The 18962-nt window shown below is 33.4% G+C and overlaps 1 protein-coding gene across 2 annotated transcripts in view; it reads right to left on the reverse strand.

The window, feature by feature from the left end:
- The window catches only part of LOC411586 (GAS2-like protein pickled eggs), a 78836-nt gene that overhangs the window by 50704 nt on the left and 9170 nt on the right, over positions 1 to 18962 (reverse strand). For both annotated transcript variants that reach the window (XM_006558791.2, XM_395056.6), the window contains exon 2: positions 7474 to 7660. In XM_006558791.2, coding sequence (XP_006558854.1) covers positions 7474 to 7644 — 171 coding nt within the window. In that variant the 5' untranslated portion in view covers positions 7645 to 7660. The remainder of the gene's footprint in view (positions 1 to 7473; positions 7661 to 18962) is intronic.

Below are 18962 nucleotides of genomic sequence, written 5' to 3' on the forward strand. Positions count from 1 at the left end.
TGTAAATGTATGTAAAATGGTGTAGATACAGCGGCGGAAAACAAGATATCCTGGGCCAGATAGGGAAATACACGTGTCAGAATGCGAGTCGCGAACGATCCTTATTACGCGATTCTCGTGACAGTTTCGTGCTACGTGGAATTTCTCATTTTTCACGTTTCTCTTTCCATTTCGAACTACGTGGATTAAATATCTTATATTTTTACGAGTGAAAAAAAGAAACAAATTCTCGTAAGAAGAATTTTGTTCGTGAAACGATTCTTGTTTCATCTTTTATTTTTCTCGAAGATGAAAATATATTTTAATTTTGGATTAAATATCTTATATTTTTACGAATGAAAAAAAGAAAAGAATTCTTAAGAAGAATATTCGATTTTTGTTTCATCTTTTATTTTTCTAGAAGATGAAAATATATTTTAATTTTGGATTAAATATTTTATATTTTTATGAGTGAAAAAAAGAAAAAAAAACGAATTTTTATAAGAAGAATATTCGATTCTTGTTTCATTTTTTATTTTTCTAGAAGATGAAAATATATTTTAATTTTGATGGAACGTGATAATGGTTGCGATATACATATGCGTATGTAAATTTGTAACACGATTTTACAAAATAAATACGATTTCTATAAAATTTTGAATTATTTATATTTGTAATATAATTGTAACATTCGATTGCGATCTCGAATAATCTTATCAAACAGAGGTTAAGATTTTGAATTAAAAAAGTATAATTAAAGATAATAGAATTCTTAAATCGTAGAATTCTAGAATAATGAATTCTAACTGATTATCACAAGGCTTTTTTCACAATAATTTATATATCCTTAACTCATAATTCAAGGCGCTAATTGGGAAGATTTTATGTTAATTTACGATTCTTAATTGCAAAGTCGATTCTTAATAGCGCGATAATTTACGATCCTGAGCGAAAGATCTTAATATAATTCGCAATTCCTATGGATCTCTACGATAATTTACAATTCTAATTGCCTAAAATTTCTATCGAACCCCAATCGAGAAAAAAAAAGAAAAAAAAAGAGAGAAGTTAAAAAAAAAGGTTACTTTCTCAGCAAATTTTCTTCGAAACCGTTCCAATTAAAGATTCGGAAGAGATTCGTCCGGAAGACAGGTGTCCAAAGTATCCCCTCCCTCCCTCCGATTATCCTCTAAACGTGACACAATTAATTTGCATGATTCGCGGCTCGGTCGAGTAAGGACAAGCATCGTTTAATCCCAATTACGGTTCGAGTTTCTTCCATTCTGCTAATTGGTAAAAAATCATCTTCGTCCAGGAAAGCGATTCTTGGAAGTTGAAAAAGGGGGACACGCGCGTTTACGCGAGTCGAGACCTCGATGGAGCAGCCGTAAATTCTAATTCACCTCGAATGTAAGGGACAAGGAAAGCAGATGTACACAATTACGGTTGATTAATCCAACGATGGACCACGCTTTTTCTATCGAATCTTTTTTCAGTGGAATAGCATCCAATTTTATATATATGAATATATGAAATATAATATTACATTTAAATAATTTATTCGAGAACAAGGATTGAAAGTCGACCAAAAATTCAACCATGAATTCTACAGGAAATATTTTTACAAAATATTGCAAATTCAAAAAGTAAGAATCAGACAATGTCAACCATTACTTTTCATTATATTTCCAAACATTGTATATCTTATAAAAATTTTCAATTCAATGATGAATTCTACAGGAAATATTATTACAAAATATTCCAAATTCAAAAAATAAGAATCAAGTTTTCTAATTTATAACGCACAATCCCACAGTGTCAACCATTACTTTTCATTATATTTCCAAACATTGTATCTTATAAAAATTTTAAAATACGCATATTTTCAATTCAATGATGAATTCTACAAATATTTTTCAGGAAATATTTTTACAAAATATTGCAAATTCAAAAAATAAGAATCACACGGTGTCAACTATTACTTTTCATTATATCTCCAAACATGCTGTATCTTATAAAAATTTTCAATTCAATGATGAATTCTACAGAAAATATTATTACAAAATATTGCAAATTCAAAAATAAGAATCGAGTTCTCTAATTTATAACGCACAATCCCACAAACATTACTTTTCATTATATTTCCAAACATACTGTATCTTATAAAAATTTTAAAATAATATTTTCAATTTAACGATGAATTCTACAGGAAATATTATTACAAAATATTCCAAATTCAAAAAATAAGAATCTCATAGTGTCAAGCATTACTTTTCATTATATCTCCAAACACACTGTATCTTATAAAAATTTTAAAATATTTTCAATTCAACGATGAATTCTATAGGAAATATTACAAAATATTGCAAATTCAAAAAATCAAGTTCTCTAATTTATAACGCACAATCCCACAAACATTACTTTTCATTATATCTTCAAACACGCTGTATCTTATAAAAATTTTAAAATACGCATACTCAATTTTTGAAAAATCACAATTCGGGATCGATTAAAGATGGAAATTGTCGATATAATCCCACACATGTAATGCATACCAATCCCAGCAACCTGTGCACCACCCTCTCCTCTCCCCATATCCCAGACCTCAGCCCAGACACGCAACACCCACAAACACCTCGTCCAAGCCTCCGCGCGAGCCACACATCAGCCGCCTAACCCTGGCCGTTCGTGGACAAGCAATATCGGTGTCGTGACTCGTTATTAGCGGTGGTCGTCGTTATAAATTCATGCCAGAGAAATATTTAGAGTAGGCAGCCGCGATAAAGGAGCGGTAACATCGACTACGCGCCCCCATTGCGCCGGCAAAGGATTACGTGCCACTCTCCCCTCCCCCCCCCCCCCCGTTTCGACGGCCAAGTCGCGTAAAATCTCCAATCCTGAACCACCTTCCGCGACTTCCACTTTACGAGCCGTGGCGAGAACGCAACCAAGGGTGCGGTACACATCAACTCGATAAGAAGTCTGAATATATACGTTGAATTTTCTCTACGATTTTTCTTTTTGTAACGATTGATGGAAATGGATTTCGTGATGAATCTACAGGTCTTGGTTTACTTTCGAAGATAAGGAAAAAGAAGACCAGAAAAATATTGAGAGGATGAAGATGAGAGAAAGTGATACGATTTAATGAATCTGATTATGTGTTTAATGAAAAGAGTTAAAGAGATTGAGGATAAGTTGGATAGAGAGGAGAAAGAGGTAATGAAAATTTCTCAAGAAATTTAAAACTTAAAATCTGGAAAAATTCGATCGATGAAACGATAGAGAGAGAAATTATATACAATCTTTCGTCCCACCACCGAAAGAAAAATCGTAAATCAAACCGTTGCAACGTATAAATTTTGGTTTCTATCGAGTAATCGAGAGCCCACGCGACCAACTGCGTATATCGAGCCAATGAATGGAGGCCGATCAATTCGATTCCGAGCCAAAAGTCGATTTTACGCGGCGCGGCTGTGACAGTTTTGCGAGTCCTCGTAGATCAGTGAAAGTCGAACTCGGTTTTGCTCTCGAACCACGTCCAATCGAGCCGCTCGATCGAGTGCGATCGTACGAGGGAGATACGACGAGGCCGTGTTCTTTCGAAATTTAGTCGGTGTTTTTGGTCGACACTCGCTTGTTCCACTTGTTGATGATCGATTAATTTCAAGCGAGGATGGCTCAATTTCGATTGCGAATACATCGATCTGATTTCGATCAGAGAGGATGTGTAAGGAAAATCTAATAATAATTAGAAATATTAGGGAATCGAAGAATTGTCGTTTTCGTTACAATTTTAAGAGATATAAAATAAGATAAAATAAAAGGAATGTCGACAAGACAACGCGATTATCTTTGCTTATAGAAATATCGCTCATATAAATTTGATAACAGATAAAACGCTCGAACGAGTAATTCCACGACTATACAAATAGGAAAAATTTTTCAGATAAATTCAGTGGGAACATGGAAAAAGTTTAATTGTACGGGTTCAACATCTGTTAGACGATACTGTTAGCAACTTTTTAACTCGACTAATAAACTAACCGTATCCATTAAAAATGGAATATTTCACGTTCGCGCCACTCGATCCACACCCTCGAACCGAGTAATCCGATCCGAGTTCAATTCAAAGCCTATCGAATCCATTCATCTTAAACACACCCTGTGTGTAGCGAACAGCTCCCGTAATGGAAAAGATCGACGAGCAACGATCCGTTCCAAAGATACGCGACAACTTCGTATCGATCGTTGGTCAACATTTTGGCGACACGGTTTACACGCGTCCAGTCGAACCAGTCCTCTCGTAGCTATAAACAGAGCCGAGTTACTTATACTTCCACCCGATGCAAATTCCCTTCATTTATCTAGATAGTAAATTCCGCGAAATTTATCGCGGATTCCTCGACCACCACCTTCCTTCGTCTCCATTCCATTCGTCGTGTATCCACTCCGTTTCCTACGACACAGCGCGTAACTCGAGAGTAAACGATATACACACATATATGTATATATATATATATTTATATATACATGAGGTACGGTTAATAATAATCGCCATTCCAGTTCCAGACGGCCGCCATTTTTCTCGGTTTTCGCGGCTCTTTCGATCCGACTAATGATCGCCTCCGCTGCTTGCACTCGACATTCCCGACTCGACTCGACTCGCCTTTATCAACGAAACCACGCTCGCCAAAGGAGAACCCGTTTCGACGAGAAACGACGGGAGTGGGCCCTGATTATTTCGCGCCAGGGGAATTCGTTTACCTCGGGAAAATTGCCAATCCGCAAGCCTACCACAACTCTGTCTTCCTTCGTTCTTTCTTCATTTCATTCTTACGAAAGAAGAATCTTTCAAGTAATTATTCGAAATAGGATGACGAATTGTAACTTTTTCAGATATATTTCGAATATTTCTGTCTATCTGATAATTTGAGGGGGATTTTCCCGTTGTAACTGAAGATTGGAAGCTCTCCTTCTTCTGTTTCTTTCTTTCGGTGCTCCTCGATTCGTGATTCGTTTGCCTCATTATTTCTTCATTTCATTTTTACGAAAGGAAAATCTTTCAAATAATTATTCGAAATAGGACGAGAAATTTCTCGTATACAATATGTAACTTTTTCAGATATATTTCGAATATTTCTCAATATCTGGTAATTCGAGGAGGATTTTCTCGTTGTAACGGAAGATTGGAAGCTCTCTTTCTTCTGTTTCTTTCTTTCGGTGCTCCTCACACTCGATTTGTGATTCGTCTGCCTCCCCTCATTCTTTCTTCATTTTATTTTTACGAAAGAAAAATCTTTCAAATAATTTTTTGAAATAGAATGACGAATTTTTCTTATACGATATATATATATTTTTCAGATATATTTCGAATATTTCTGTCTATCTGATAATTTAAGAGGGATTTTCCCGTTGTAACGGAAGCTCTCCTTCTTCTGTTTCTTTCTTTCGGTGCTCCTCACACTCGATTCGTCTGTCTCTCCTCATTCTTCATTTTATTTTTACGAAAGGAAAATCTTTCAAATAATTATTCGAAATAGGACGACGAATTATAACTTTTTCAGATATATTTCTGTCTATCTGATAATTCGAGGGGGGAGGATTTTCCCGTTGTAACGGAAGATTGGAAGGAAGGGAAAAAGGAGGGAAACGGGGGCGCGCGAAGAAGCTCTCCTCCTTCCGTTTCTTTCTTTCGGTTGCTCCTCATCGCGTCACACGCGCCGACTCGATTCGTGATTCAAGCGGCGTTGAAGCAACAGCTTCCGGTGGACGTCACACGCATCCTTCTTCCTCCGTTTCACGACCCGAGGAACGTGCGCGCCTCCTTCTATGCGTTTCCATTTAACGCTTCAACACTGTTGCTGCGACCATGTTTCTCTACACGTCGCCTCTACGTACATTTGTCGCATGCGTCGTTTTAACGTTACTCACGAGCAGAATTTTCAAGAAGTTTCTGGGAACCGTCGGGTCAACCGTTGACTCCTCCATTCCGTCATCGAACAGTTCTTCTCTTTCCTTTTTTTAAACGATACGAATTTTTCGTCGCGTCTTTCGCATCAACAATTTCCAAAAGGAAAGGATATAGTTCTCAAGCTTCCTTAAATAATCTCGAGCATCCACGAACCGTTTAATGGCCGGAAATATCGTAGCAGTAAAATTGAATTACGAGTAGAGTTGGAATTCCTCTTGACAAGACCTCCTCTCATCCGATAAATAGACAAAATTCTCTTGAATACGATTTTTAAATCCTGCTTCCTTTAATTTTTCACACCTACTCTCGATCTTTCAATCTTACAATTATTGGGTTGGCAACTAAGTAATTGCGGATTTCAGTTGAAGTTGATGACGACCTAATCAAAGCAATAATCGATTCGAATCGTCACAGTACAACTCGTGAGATTGCAGAGAAGCTTCATGTATCACATACATGCATTGAAAACAACTTGGCTATGTTCAAAAACTCGATACATGGGTTCCTCACGAACTGAAAGAAGAGCATTTAACGCAACGCATTAACAGCTGCGATTTGCTAAAGAAACGTAATGAAAATGATCCATTTTTAAAACGACCGATAACTGGCGATGAAAAATGAGTTGTTTACAACAATATCAAGCGGAAAAAATGATGGAGCAGGCCACGTGAACCAGCTCGAACAACATCAAAAACTGGTATTCGTCGAAAGAAGATTTTGTTATCAGTTTGGTGGGATTACGAAGGAATTGTCTATTTTGAACTCTTACCACCCAACCGAACGATCAATTCTGTTGTCTACATTGAACAACTAACGAAATTAAACAATGCGGTTGAAGAAAAGCGGCCCGAATTGACAAATCGAAAAGGTGTTGTATTCCATCGTGACGATGCAAGGCCACACGCATCTTTGGTCACTCGGCAAAAATTATTGGAGCTTGGTTGGGATGTTTTGCCACATCCACCATATAATCCTGACCTTGCACCATCTCATTACTTTTTGTTTCGATCTTTACAAAACTCCTTGAATGGTAAAAATTTCGATAATGATGATGATATCAAATCGTACCTGATTCAGTTTTTTGCTAATAAAAACCACAAGTTTTATGAACGTGGGATTATGATGCTGCCTGAAAGATGGCAAAAGATCATTGATCAAAATGAGCAACACATTACAGAATAAAGTTATTTAGTTCCATGAAAAAATTGTCTTTGATTTTCTATAAAAAATCCGCAATTACTTAGTTGCCAATCCAATAGATTATAATAACAGGAATGAGAAGAAGTACTCTTTGCCGTTCTGTGCGACAATTATATACGAAAGGAAGGGGAAAAAAGAAAAGAAAAGTGTGAAAAGGTAAAAAGTAAAAATTGAAGGGTCGAAAAGAGAAAATATTTTCAACAGATTCTCCCCAAATTCTATTTAAACGTATCCCTCCTCGTGATATCGGTATGGACAGAAGGGAGTTGATGCCGGTTTATGCTTCTGGGAAATGTATAAATCGTTCCACGGCCACTTACTTTGCAGAGAGCGACGCCGGTGTCCAGCCTGTCCATAAAATTGTCAACGTTGATTCTCAACTCCGGATACAGCGCGTTCAACCACTCGGCCAGATCCTCTTTCATCGCGATCAGATACTCCTCCGAGGACTTGAAAGGCCTGTAAGACCTCGCTTCCAGAAGCACCGACATGCTGCCTCCACGATACCTGAAACATCGATCGATCGCCACTTTAGCACGAGTACACACATGTTCACGAAATATTTTCACATTTGCGCGAATTACTCCCTTTTACTTAGTTACTTATTTTGGCGAAATTTATTCATAAATGTGAACAAGGATTATTTTATCGATCTGTTTTCGCGACATCGTTCGAAGGAGAGGAATTGATTTAGAGATACATTTGAGACTGCAAAGATATTACTTCATAGACACAAATGTAATACAAATTTACCGTATCCATTTAACGGTGTTTATTCTTATGACGTCGAAAAGAATATTTACATGCATGACGATCGATGTAAATTGCGCGTTGCAACGAGTGGAAAATATATTTATTGTAAAAGAAAAGAAAATTTATCATTTGTATCCGTGGAATAATTTTTATCGATGTTGTAGATTGTAATAATCTTGTTTTAACAATCTCGAGTCGTGCCACTTTTAAAGTATCGTGTATTTGTATAACACGTAAAAATGTGTCGAGAAAAAACTCATTAATTAACAGTCGATTTTGTATCGAAGAATTGATTATTCTTTTTTTTTCCTCAAGAGTTTAAAATCTTTCTTTCTAACGCTCTGTATATTAACATTTTCAGTTGCGGTTAATTAAGTGAAAGGGTTATAATAAAGTATTTAAAATAATACACACCCGTGTACTTGTTTATATATCGAAACTGGAAATGTATCGAGTACGAACGTTTAATTCACTACGATTTTATTTATAGATTGAGTTTATGAATTCGAGTGGGTCGTGACTGATTGAATACAAACGATTATGGACTTTGCGGTTTAACGTATACCTAACTAACACGCTAAGAATTTAATATCCTTTTATCGACTGTGAAACTCGCGGTAGAAATTAGTTTAAGTATCTCACCGCCGTTTCGCCGATATTTATTACGCGATATAATTCTTATTCTTATTGATGAATTTGGCAATTCTCTTCTATAACGTGATATGCAAATTTTGGGAAAGAATTATTATTTTTTTAATATCGACCAATCTTAAAAATTTTCTTATTTCTCTGAAATCATTTTTTGAAAAGACCTTTTGTAATTACTCGCCAAATCAATCTTTCCTTTCTTTGAGTCATTCTCAGAAATCACTTATTATTAACTTAAAAAAAATCCAATTACTCGATCCTTTTGCACCATGATTCATTCATTTCCTTTTGTATTCGAAACTAATACAAAATCAAATATTGATTTTCGATTACACTGCACTGACACAAACACACACGCAGAAAGAAATACGTGGAAAATCTTTTTTGAAATCTTCGTGATCGACAGGATTGTATCGCGTTGTAAATAACGAATTTTTATTTACAATTTGAAAAATAAAACTATCAGTTACCTGAGCATAATTCCACTTTTCGTACAAGTGATAGAAAAAGGAACGAGCGAATAATCCAAACACGATCCGGCTTGCTCGAAGGACTAAGAGAAACTGACACCTTGGAAAACTACGCAAACCGATTAGTTTTCGTAAACGTCCAATCAGCACGCTTCCCAAATACCGTAAAAATCCTTTCATCTGATTTTGGTGTTCGTTACCTGGCCACCTGGGTGAATAGCTTTACGAGCTTTTTCCAAATCCCGTCAACTGACCCAACCATTCTTAAGATTTTCTTGTTAACCTTTCGGACGTTAAACTTTGCCGAATTTACGGCTGGTCAAGTAGAAAGTGAAACGGAAAAATTGTAAAATTTGTTTTCCTTTTATTATGATTATTAACATCCGGAATAATTCGTTTTGCCAGCCAAGTCCCCGATAATAAAAATTTGTATTGTTGTACAAATACTGTTACCGGTAATACGATAATAAAACCTAAGAGAATTAATTTTTCACTTTTAAAATTGTGACAAAACGAATCATTTACTTTTTCACGAAAAAGTAATTTAATTTGCCAATGCGAAAGGAAATAATAATTACTTCAAACAAACTAAGGATACGAGTTAGAATTGGATATTTCTTGAATATTATTGCAGGAGAGGAAAATAAAGAGGGTAATAATTGATATAAAATAATTTTTAAACGATTGATCGAATCAAATACCAGCGATTCAATGAACTTTAGTGAATTCTATAATGTAAAATTACATTATAGAAAGCCTCGTATCAAAATGTAACTAAAACTACAAAATGAACTGTTTACAAAATTCCAAATATAAATTCCAAAAATAATAATTTTTTTTCTACACTAATGAATTCACAAAACTTCGTCATGCCAAGTATACAATACCAATTTTGTCAAAAAATAGAAATAAAAAAATTAACCCAGAATGCTTCGTGATTAATCACCTATTTATTAATCCAACGAACCGCATCCCCAAAGGGAGCGTAGAATCAAATTTGCAATCACGATCCAAAGTATCATTTTCCCAGACCGAACGATCGAATGGTTGTAAGTGAATCGACAACAGAGTCGACACGAGGAGGAGAACGAGCAATAAAATTTCGTGGGATTTGCAAGACAATGGCCGCCTCGTTGTCGACCGTAGCGGATCGTACGAGACATTCTAACCCCTTCCTCCCTGGTAATACCGGTTAAACCGCCCCACAGAAACGGCCACCATCGCACAATGTAACCGAGAACCCGTGCCATATCGCGCTCAATGCATTCCCCTCCCTCCCTCTCTGGCCACCCTTATAAATCGCTCTCGTAAAACGATGATTCTCCACCGAATGGACTCTCTGACGCGTCCCTCGATTATGACGAGGCTAGGGGATTTCTAATATTTGCTTTACACGTTGACGAAACAGGATAGGATTCTTTTTTTCCCCAGTCGACTTAGGCTCGAATTTCATTGGGTATTTGATCGATGGTGTTTGCACGTTGGACGAGATTTGTGTGTGCGTTGCTGTGTTTGTTGTGGGAATATCGATTTCTAATTTAGTTTTTAGTTATCCGAATCTTTGTTGATCGATAAATGTGCACGCATCTTTTCGATTATTTTATTTGTAACTTTTTGTAGATTTTTCTCGATTTGGAAGAACGAATTTTGCATAAATTCGAAAGGCTTAAAAGAATCGTGGAAGGTGTTAATATAAATTTAAATAATTTTGATAAGGCTTTCAGTTTTTATAATTTCGTTTCAATTTTGTTTCAATATATTTGATCGATTTCTAATTTAATCATTATTTCTATATTTTATTAATTAAAATATAAATTTTTATTAGAAAAATAAAAACAAATTTAAATCATTAATTTATAAATTATTAAATTATTTAAATTAAAGAAAAATATTATCTTCATAACATTTGAATTAAAATTAAATTTTTATTTTAAATTTATAGATTATTTATAAATTTTTAATATAAAAATTAATAAATTAATATAAAATTTAATTTATTAAAATATTTATATCTAAATTAAATTTATTTCTAAAAAAATTAGATATTAATAAGTTCGTTTAACATTTAATTTCTAAATTTATATTAATAATTTTATTGCTACAAAAAAAATTATTTAAATTTTTTAATTATCCTTCTTTGTTGATCGGTAGATGTGCATCTTTTCAATTTATTTGTAACTTTTTATAGATTTTTCTCGATTTGAGAGAACGAATTTTGCATAAATTCGAAAGGCTTAATAAAAAAATCGTAGAAAGTGTTAATATAAATTTAAATGATTTTGATAAGGCTTTTAATTTTTATAATTCCGTTTCAATTTTGTTTCAATATATTAGATCGACTTCTAATTTAGTTTTTAATTATCTTTGTTGATCGATGGATGTGCATATTTTCAATTAATTTGTAATTTTTTGTATATTTTTTGTAGATTTTCGATTTGAGAAAATGAATGAATTTTGCATAAATTCGAAAGACTTAATAAAAGAATCGTGGAAGGTGTTAATATAAATTTAAACAGAGGGGAAATTTTATTAAATTTATGTTTTAACAATTTTGATAAGGTTTTTATAATCCCAATTTCAATTTTGTTTCAATATATTAGATATATTATGGCTGGGTAGAATTCTAGTTCTTATAGGTTTACAAACGATCTGAAAATTCTAGCACGCAATTTATAGAGCAGGCTTATTGATTTTTAATCTTAATAATAGAATATTGTAAGATCGCAATGATATAATTTTACAATTCGATAGGTTAACAATCCCGGCTATAAATGAGGTACTGGTATTACCTACTTTTAGAGTCCAGTCTATTAATTACGCACGTGATAAGTTTAGTTTTAGCATATACAGATCCAGTATATTCCTATAGTTTAATAATTCAGCTTTGATAATCCATAAATTCCGTTAGATTTGCATTTTAACGGTCTAATTTAGCGAGAGTATATTTCACTCGTCTATGTTTATCTAGCTTTAAATACTGTGATATTTTATTATCCAAGGAATTTGAAATTGATCTTGTACAACGATTTAAAAAAATCATTAATAATTATATCTTTCAAGTTGAAAAACACTTTGAACAGTTCTCTATTCCCTATTTTGATCGCAACAAACAACGTAAACGACTTTCATTCGCACTATATTAATAGAATCAATTATGTAATTAATAAAAATTAACTTTAAGTGAACTTTAAGTGAAAAAAAAAATCTTTAAAACGATGTAAGAAAATTCTGAATACTTCTGAATATTAATATTGTTCTCTAACAATGTAAACAACTTTCATTCGCACTACATTAATGGAATCAATTATATAATTAATAAAAATTGACGTTTTCAAATGAAAAAAAAAATCTTTAAAACAATCTAAGAAAATTCTGAATACTAATATTAATATTGTTCTCTAACAATGTAAACAACTTTCATTCACACTACATTAATCAATTATGTAATTAATAAAAATTGACGTTTTCAAATGAAAAAAAAAATCTTTAAAACAATCTAAGAAAATTCTGAATAATAATATTGTTCTAATATTAATATTGTTCTCTAACAATGTAAACAACTTTCATTCACACTACATTAATCAATTATGTAATTAATAAAAATTGACATTTTCAAATGAAAAAAAAATATCTTTAAAAGAATGTAAGAAAATTCTGAATACTAATATTAATGTTGTTCTCTAACAATGTAAACAACTTTCATTCGCACTACATTAATCGAATCAATTATATAATTAATAAAAATTGACGTTTTCAAATGAAAAAAAAAATCTTTAAAACAATGTAAGAAAATTCTGAATACTAATATTGTTCTCTAACAATGTAAACGACTTTCATTCGCACTACATTAATCAATTATGTAATTAATAAAAATTGACATTTTCAAATGAAAAAAAAAATCTTTAAAACAATGTAAAAAAATTCTGAATACTAATATCGTTCTCTAATATTAAATTAATGAACGATGAATCGTTTATAGAGCAACGAAAACAATTCTAAAATAATTTTAATAATCTCGATTCTTCCCAAGACTTCTGAAACAATAATTTCATCATCGATGAATTCTCGATCATTCATTAAACCGCTCCTACAAACTATTCCTAACCCTTTCGAATCCATCCGCAAAAATCCCAAGTCAAATCTAATCACATCGTTCGATCTTAACCACGATTTTCTCAGCATTGAAAAATTCGCGAACAAAGAGACACAATGTCGCGGAATCACATCCGAAAAGCTTTATCGATCGTTCAATCTTAATAAAAGACCGCGAATAAAAAGGGGATAAGAGATAAAAGAAAGAAGAGGAAAAGGAAGGACAAGAGGGAGGAGATCATAAAGGCGAGGTCGATGGTGGTTCGTGCGCTTCTATCGGCAATCTGGATTAAAGACTTGGGAAAAGGTGAGTTTAAAGTATCGTTTCCCCCATGGATCCAATTCGCGTGAATTACGCCTCGTTTCAATCTTACGAGCCACAAAATTCTATAGTTCAAACGCGTTACCTATGTTTCCTTAAATGGCAAAGTGCCAAGCTTTCGATACTTTGTAGTTTCGAACGAATTTTTACATGATTTTGGATTATTCCTGATCACTCTCTTCCGTAATTTTGTTATAATGAAACTGTAGAACAAGTAGAAAAGTAAAAGGTTCGAGTTTCGAGTTACTTTTCATCTATTTTAGAATATCAAGAAAAATAGATTTAAGATTAAACGGTTTCCACTTACTCTATTCCTAAGGATTTCCAATAAGAATTTCGTAATAATTCTTCCAAGATATCGCGACAGCCTTCTTCGATTTTCCGCTCGAAACAATATATTTTCGATGTACAATAGATATGCAAGTTTCTGGAAAAAAAGTCCATTTGTTACGAAACGTTGGATGCCGCTCACTTTCCCACAACGAAGTGTGAAAAAAAAGAAAACTTTCGATTTCCTTTATGGAAAGCGGCAAGAAAAGTTGGGAAATTTCAATCGAGCGGGGACGAGGATTCGAGAGAACGTTTCATGAAACGAGAATCTCGTTTCCATACGCGAGCCACCAACACTTTCACGAGGAAAACGCGATCGCTATCTCGTCGCTACTCCACTCGACGTGCGCGCCTCCGATTTTTCGAGGGAGACTCGACACCTGGACGTAATAAAAGATTCGATTTATGCCCTCTCGCCGTTTCCTTGCGCGATGATCTATGGATCGTTGCCCGTTCCTTCCATCTTACGTCCTTTCGCGTTTTACTTTGTACCTCGTGATTTATCGCCAGCCATCGTGGCTTGCGCTTCTTGTAAATTGCGCACCGTAGATATATAATAATTTAAAAATTTGGTGAATTTTCCTGCAATTCGATGGAAAAAATCGAAAAATCGAATTTCAATTCATCTGACGAAAGATAATAAACGAGTTGAAAGTGTAATTAAAAGTGGAACCAGAGGATGATTTAAGTAAAATATCCATTGTCGAATATCGTATATGCAATTTTCTAATCTAATTTTCCAGACTAACGTTCCACTTTACTCGACGAGAGAAAAAGAATGTGTTTACCCACGGTCGTTCCAGAAACCTTACGTTTTGCGTAATGCAAGAGTGGTCGATAATGTATTCCAAGACCTTTTTACGCGAAATGACAGCTTGTCAATCGATCATATCTGTTTAGCACATCTGCGCCGCTCGGACGAGCAATGGAATAAAGGGGGACCCCGAGCGGTGGGGTATCGAGAGCCGAGTTTTCCTCGCGAGAAAGCGAGGGGGGAGGGGAGGGGGGAGAGAAAAGGAGAGAAAAGGCGGACACACGGCGAGCTTCAGCTCGGAAGGTTAGCCTCTAATTTACGGTTAGCGCGCAGTCAATAGAGGCGCGCGTTATCGCGAAACCAAACGAGGGAGTTGCTAAATCAGTGCCTTTGGCCACGCGCGTTCCATGGGAGTAGCGATGGCTATGAACCGATCGCGAGTCTCGATCAATTTCTTTTTTCTTCTTGTCCCGATTAATTTTGAGAATATTCGAAACGGAGTTTCGATAACTTTTTTTTTTGGAAAGTGAAGATGAAAGGTTTTGACTCGTCGTGGAAATTGGATGAATCTTCGAATTCGAATAGGAGTGGAATTTTTATTTATCGTTTTAGAAAGTTTAAATTTTGTGAACGAAATTGGATAATGGATCAATGTATCATGTTCGAAATTAGAATTTGGGGAATACGTAATACGTAATTCATTATTTCAGAAAAAATTGCAAAGTGAATTGAAATAATTGTGCTACACTTTTCGAATTATTAAAATTTGATATTGAATAATTTATTATTTAAATTTAAATTTTAAATTTCTCACGGTAAAAAAAAAATATATATATAAATTGGACAAAACAATGTTTTAGTATACAGATTGTTATGAAAGTAATAATAAATAAAATTGATTGACGCAAAAATTTAAGTGAGAAGAAGAAGAAAAAAAAAACAAAAAAATGACGCGAGAACAATATAATAAAATTGCATCACAGGTGAATATTACATAAATATATATTCTCTTTGCGCAATATGTTAAAAACTTTCACTTTTTTCAACTAATAAAATATACAGGGAATAAAAATCCTTCAAATTCATTATACCGAATCTCGATATTTCGTTAATTAAAATAAAGACCAAGGATATAAACGTTAAAAAAAAATGTCCAAAATGTTCGTAAAAAAAAAAAAGAAAAAAAGAAAAAGAAAAAGACGAGGAATACATGTGTGTAGAAAAAAAAAAAAATGAAAATTGACAAATATTATTCAAGTCCGATTCAATGTTTAAAATTAGCAAAAATTTCATTTCTCTTCTCGTCCTTCTTCCCTCATTAATGTCAATAACTATCTTTTTAATTGCTTTCTATGTAATTAACGATTGATCGAGCGTGTCAGATGAAAAAACGACTTTTAACTATAAAAGTGAGGAAATTCTTTTTATAATATCATAAGTTTAACTTCGTCAAGAAAAATCATGATATTTGAAAAAATGTTAATATACATTATTATAAATAACGTACGAACGAAATTTCGATGGGAAAAAAAAAATTAAAAGATAAAATTAAACTTTCACCGATAAATCAAATTCTATTCGCTTCCAAACTTTTAAAGTAGCGAAATACTTTAGTGGAAGTTAAACAACTTTCGTAAGAAACTATGGGCAAACTTTTGCAGAAGAGAACTACGATTAAACTTTCATGTAAAACCCTTGGAAATTTTAAAACGCATTTTCAAAATTTAAAAAGAAAAGGAAGAAACAAACTCTTTTAAACAATACTTGTAAAATAATCTTTCAATCATCTTTTATATTTTCCATTTTTAAAAACAAAACTTCCTCTCTCCTTTTATCCTCCCCCTAAAATAAATGATTTTTCGATATATATATTATAATTAAATTTAAACTGAAACGGATAAAAAAAAAATTATCGAATGATAATTAAGCAGAAATTAGCACGAACCCTCGTTTTCATTCACAACGCCTCGTCCATTCATCCGTTCATTCATCCGTTCGTTTTTACGTTCCCAATTAACCTCATTACTCGTTCCAAGAGACACGAATCTCAAGGGAGAAACAATGACGAGAGAGGCAATCCATTTACGTGGAAAGGAACGAGCATGATTCTCACGCGTTCGCTCCACGACTTTTCACCGCACTCTGATGTATCTTTATTACGTATAGAATGATCGTAAGATCGTGGTAAAAGGGAAACGTGGATATGATTAAGTCGAATCGAGTTATGGGAGTTATATATCATCGGTTCGAAATGCGACGGTTATCTCTCCTTCGGAAGCTCGATTTCACGGGAGTTTCTTGTTAACGTGAATGGAATAATTGAATTCCCCCGTGAATTACTTTCGATTTAAACGATTGTTCCGAGCGGCTGAAAACGCTCGTTTATAAATCATTTTTGTTCGAATATAAGAGAAAGGAAGAGGAATTTTAATTGTAAGTATTTTTTAAAGTTAAATTTGTAGGAATAATTTCAAAGAGTTAAGAAACAATATGTATAACAATGTTAATTTTCATCTCATGTATATAAACACTATATATATATATATCGTGTTTAAATTATAAATATTTTTTAAAATTAAATTTGTAGGAATAATTTAAAAGATTTAAGAAACAATATATATAACAATTTTCATCTCATGTATATATAGTAATTATTGTATCAATCCATTCATCTTCCATAACCAATTGCCTAATTTTAATATACATATATATATATATATCGTGTTTAAATTATAAATATTTTTTAAAATTAAATTTGTAGGAATAATTTCAAAGATTTAAGAAACAATATATATAACAATTTTCATCTCATGTACATATAGTAATTATTGTATCAATCCATTCATCTTCCATAACCAATTGCCTAATTTTAATATACATATATATATAAATTATAAGTATTTTTCAAAATTAAATTTGTAGGAATAATTTAAAAGATCTAAGAAACAATATGTACAACAATTTTCATCTCATGTGTATATAGTAATTATTGTATCAATCCATTCATCTTCCATAACCATAATTACCTATGTTTATTAGAATATTAATGTACTAGAAAATCAATACAATATATATATATATATATAAAATTACACCTAAGAAATAGAGAATATACTTTTGCAAAATTATTTCGATAAATTTTAAAAGATCAATTATCCAAATGGAGAAAGAAAAGAAAAGAGGGAAAAGAAGTAAAGAAAGATTCATCAACTAACAAGACGCATAAGAAGGGGAAGGGACTTATCGTGCAACGTTTCTCTCTCATTTTCTGTTTTCCTATTCCTATCCGCTCTTCCACTCGTTCACCGAGTGGCGTAGCGCATACACTCTCCACGAACGCTCGTCTCCTTCTTTCTTCCCTTCCCCCTCCCTCCCTCCCTGTTCATAGTTCTGTACATCGCACGATATACCGTTACAACCGAGGTAAGTACGCCTTTAAAGTACGCTCACGTAGGTAAACTTACGAGCTGGCTCTTTCATACCAAGGGCCACGCACCTTTTGATATTCCGTCCCTTTCGCGCGGTTCAATGGAATAATAAAAACCTACCACCAACCCCCTCCTCATCTCGCTGCCAATCTCGAGTCGGCGAGCTCACGCGATCGCCGTTTAAAATTACGTGCAATTTAAAATATAGCGAGAGAGAGTTAACAGAGATGAGAGAGAAAGAGAGAGAGAGAGAAGAAGATTAATTAGATATTTCGTTTTTCTTTCTGCTTTTTAACTTTGTATTTTAATGTGATTGTATAATGTGAAAATGTAATATTTATCGATGTACAACGTTTATAAATAACTTTAAATTTAATTAAACATCTTTGAAGTATTATTTATAAAAATATATATCCATCGGGTTTACAACATCGAATTTTCATAATAATTTGCATAAACAATTAATAAGATCGGATTATATACGTTAAGGAATGGGAATAAACTCGTGTTAATCTAACTCGATTTTTCCCGATTGTTTGATCTGAAATAACAGCGTATTAAATCGGGATAAGGAACGGGATAAATTCGAGGAAAGGTAATATTCGTGATCAAATTTAACGAACGTATATAATTAACTTTGATTCGCGCCGAGTTAAATGTCAAGAGATTAGATTATCTAATTTCTTTATCGCTTCCTATCCTTTCCCGCTTCTTGTTCGGATCATGAGCAAAAGTATCTTGATTGTTTATCAAGCGTCTCGATAATTAGTTCCGAGTGTCAATTCGCGTAATAATCCCTCGTTCGACATGTGGTAATAATAATTATCTTTATGGTATAATGCCAGTTTGACGATCGTTCGGATCATGCGCCGTAAACGAGAGAAGGTGTTATTGAATACGTGACTCGGTTGTCGAGTAATTTAGCAACGTATTATAAATTTTGATAACGATTTATCATTATATTTGAAGAATTTACGCCCGTGCATTTCGGCATAATTATAAAAATTTAAAT

The sequence above is a fragment of the Apis mellifera genome, linkage group LG7, assembly GCF_003254395.2.
Source record: "Apis mellifera strain DH4 linkage group LG7, Amel_HAv3.1, whole genome shotgun sequence".
Lineage (NCBI taxonomy): Eukaryota > Metazoa > Arthropoda > Insecta > Hymenoptera > Apidae > Apis > Apis mellifera.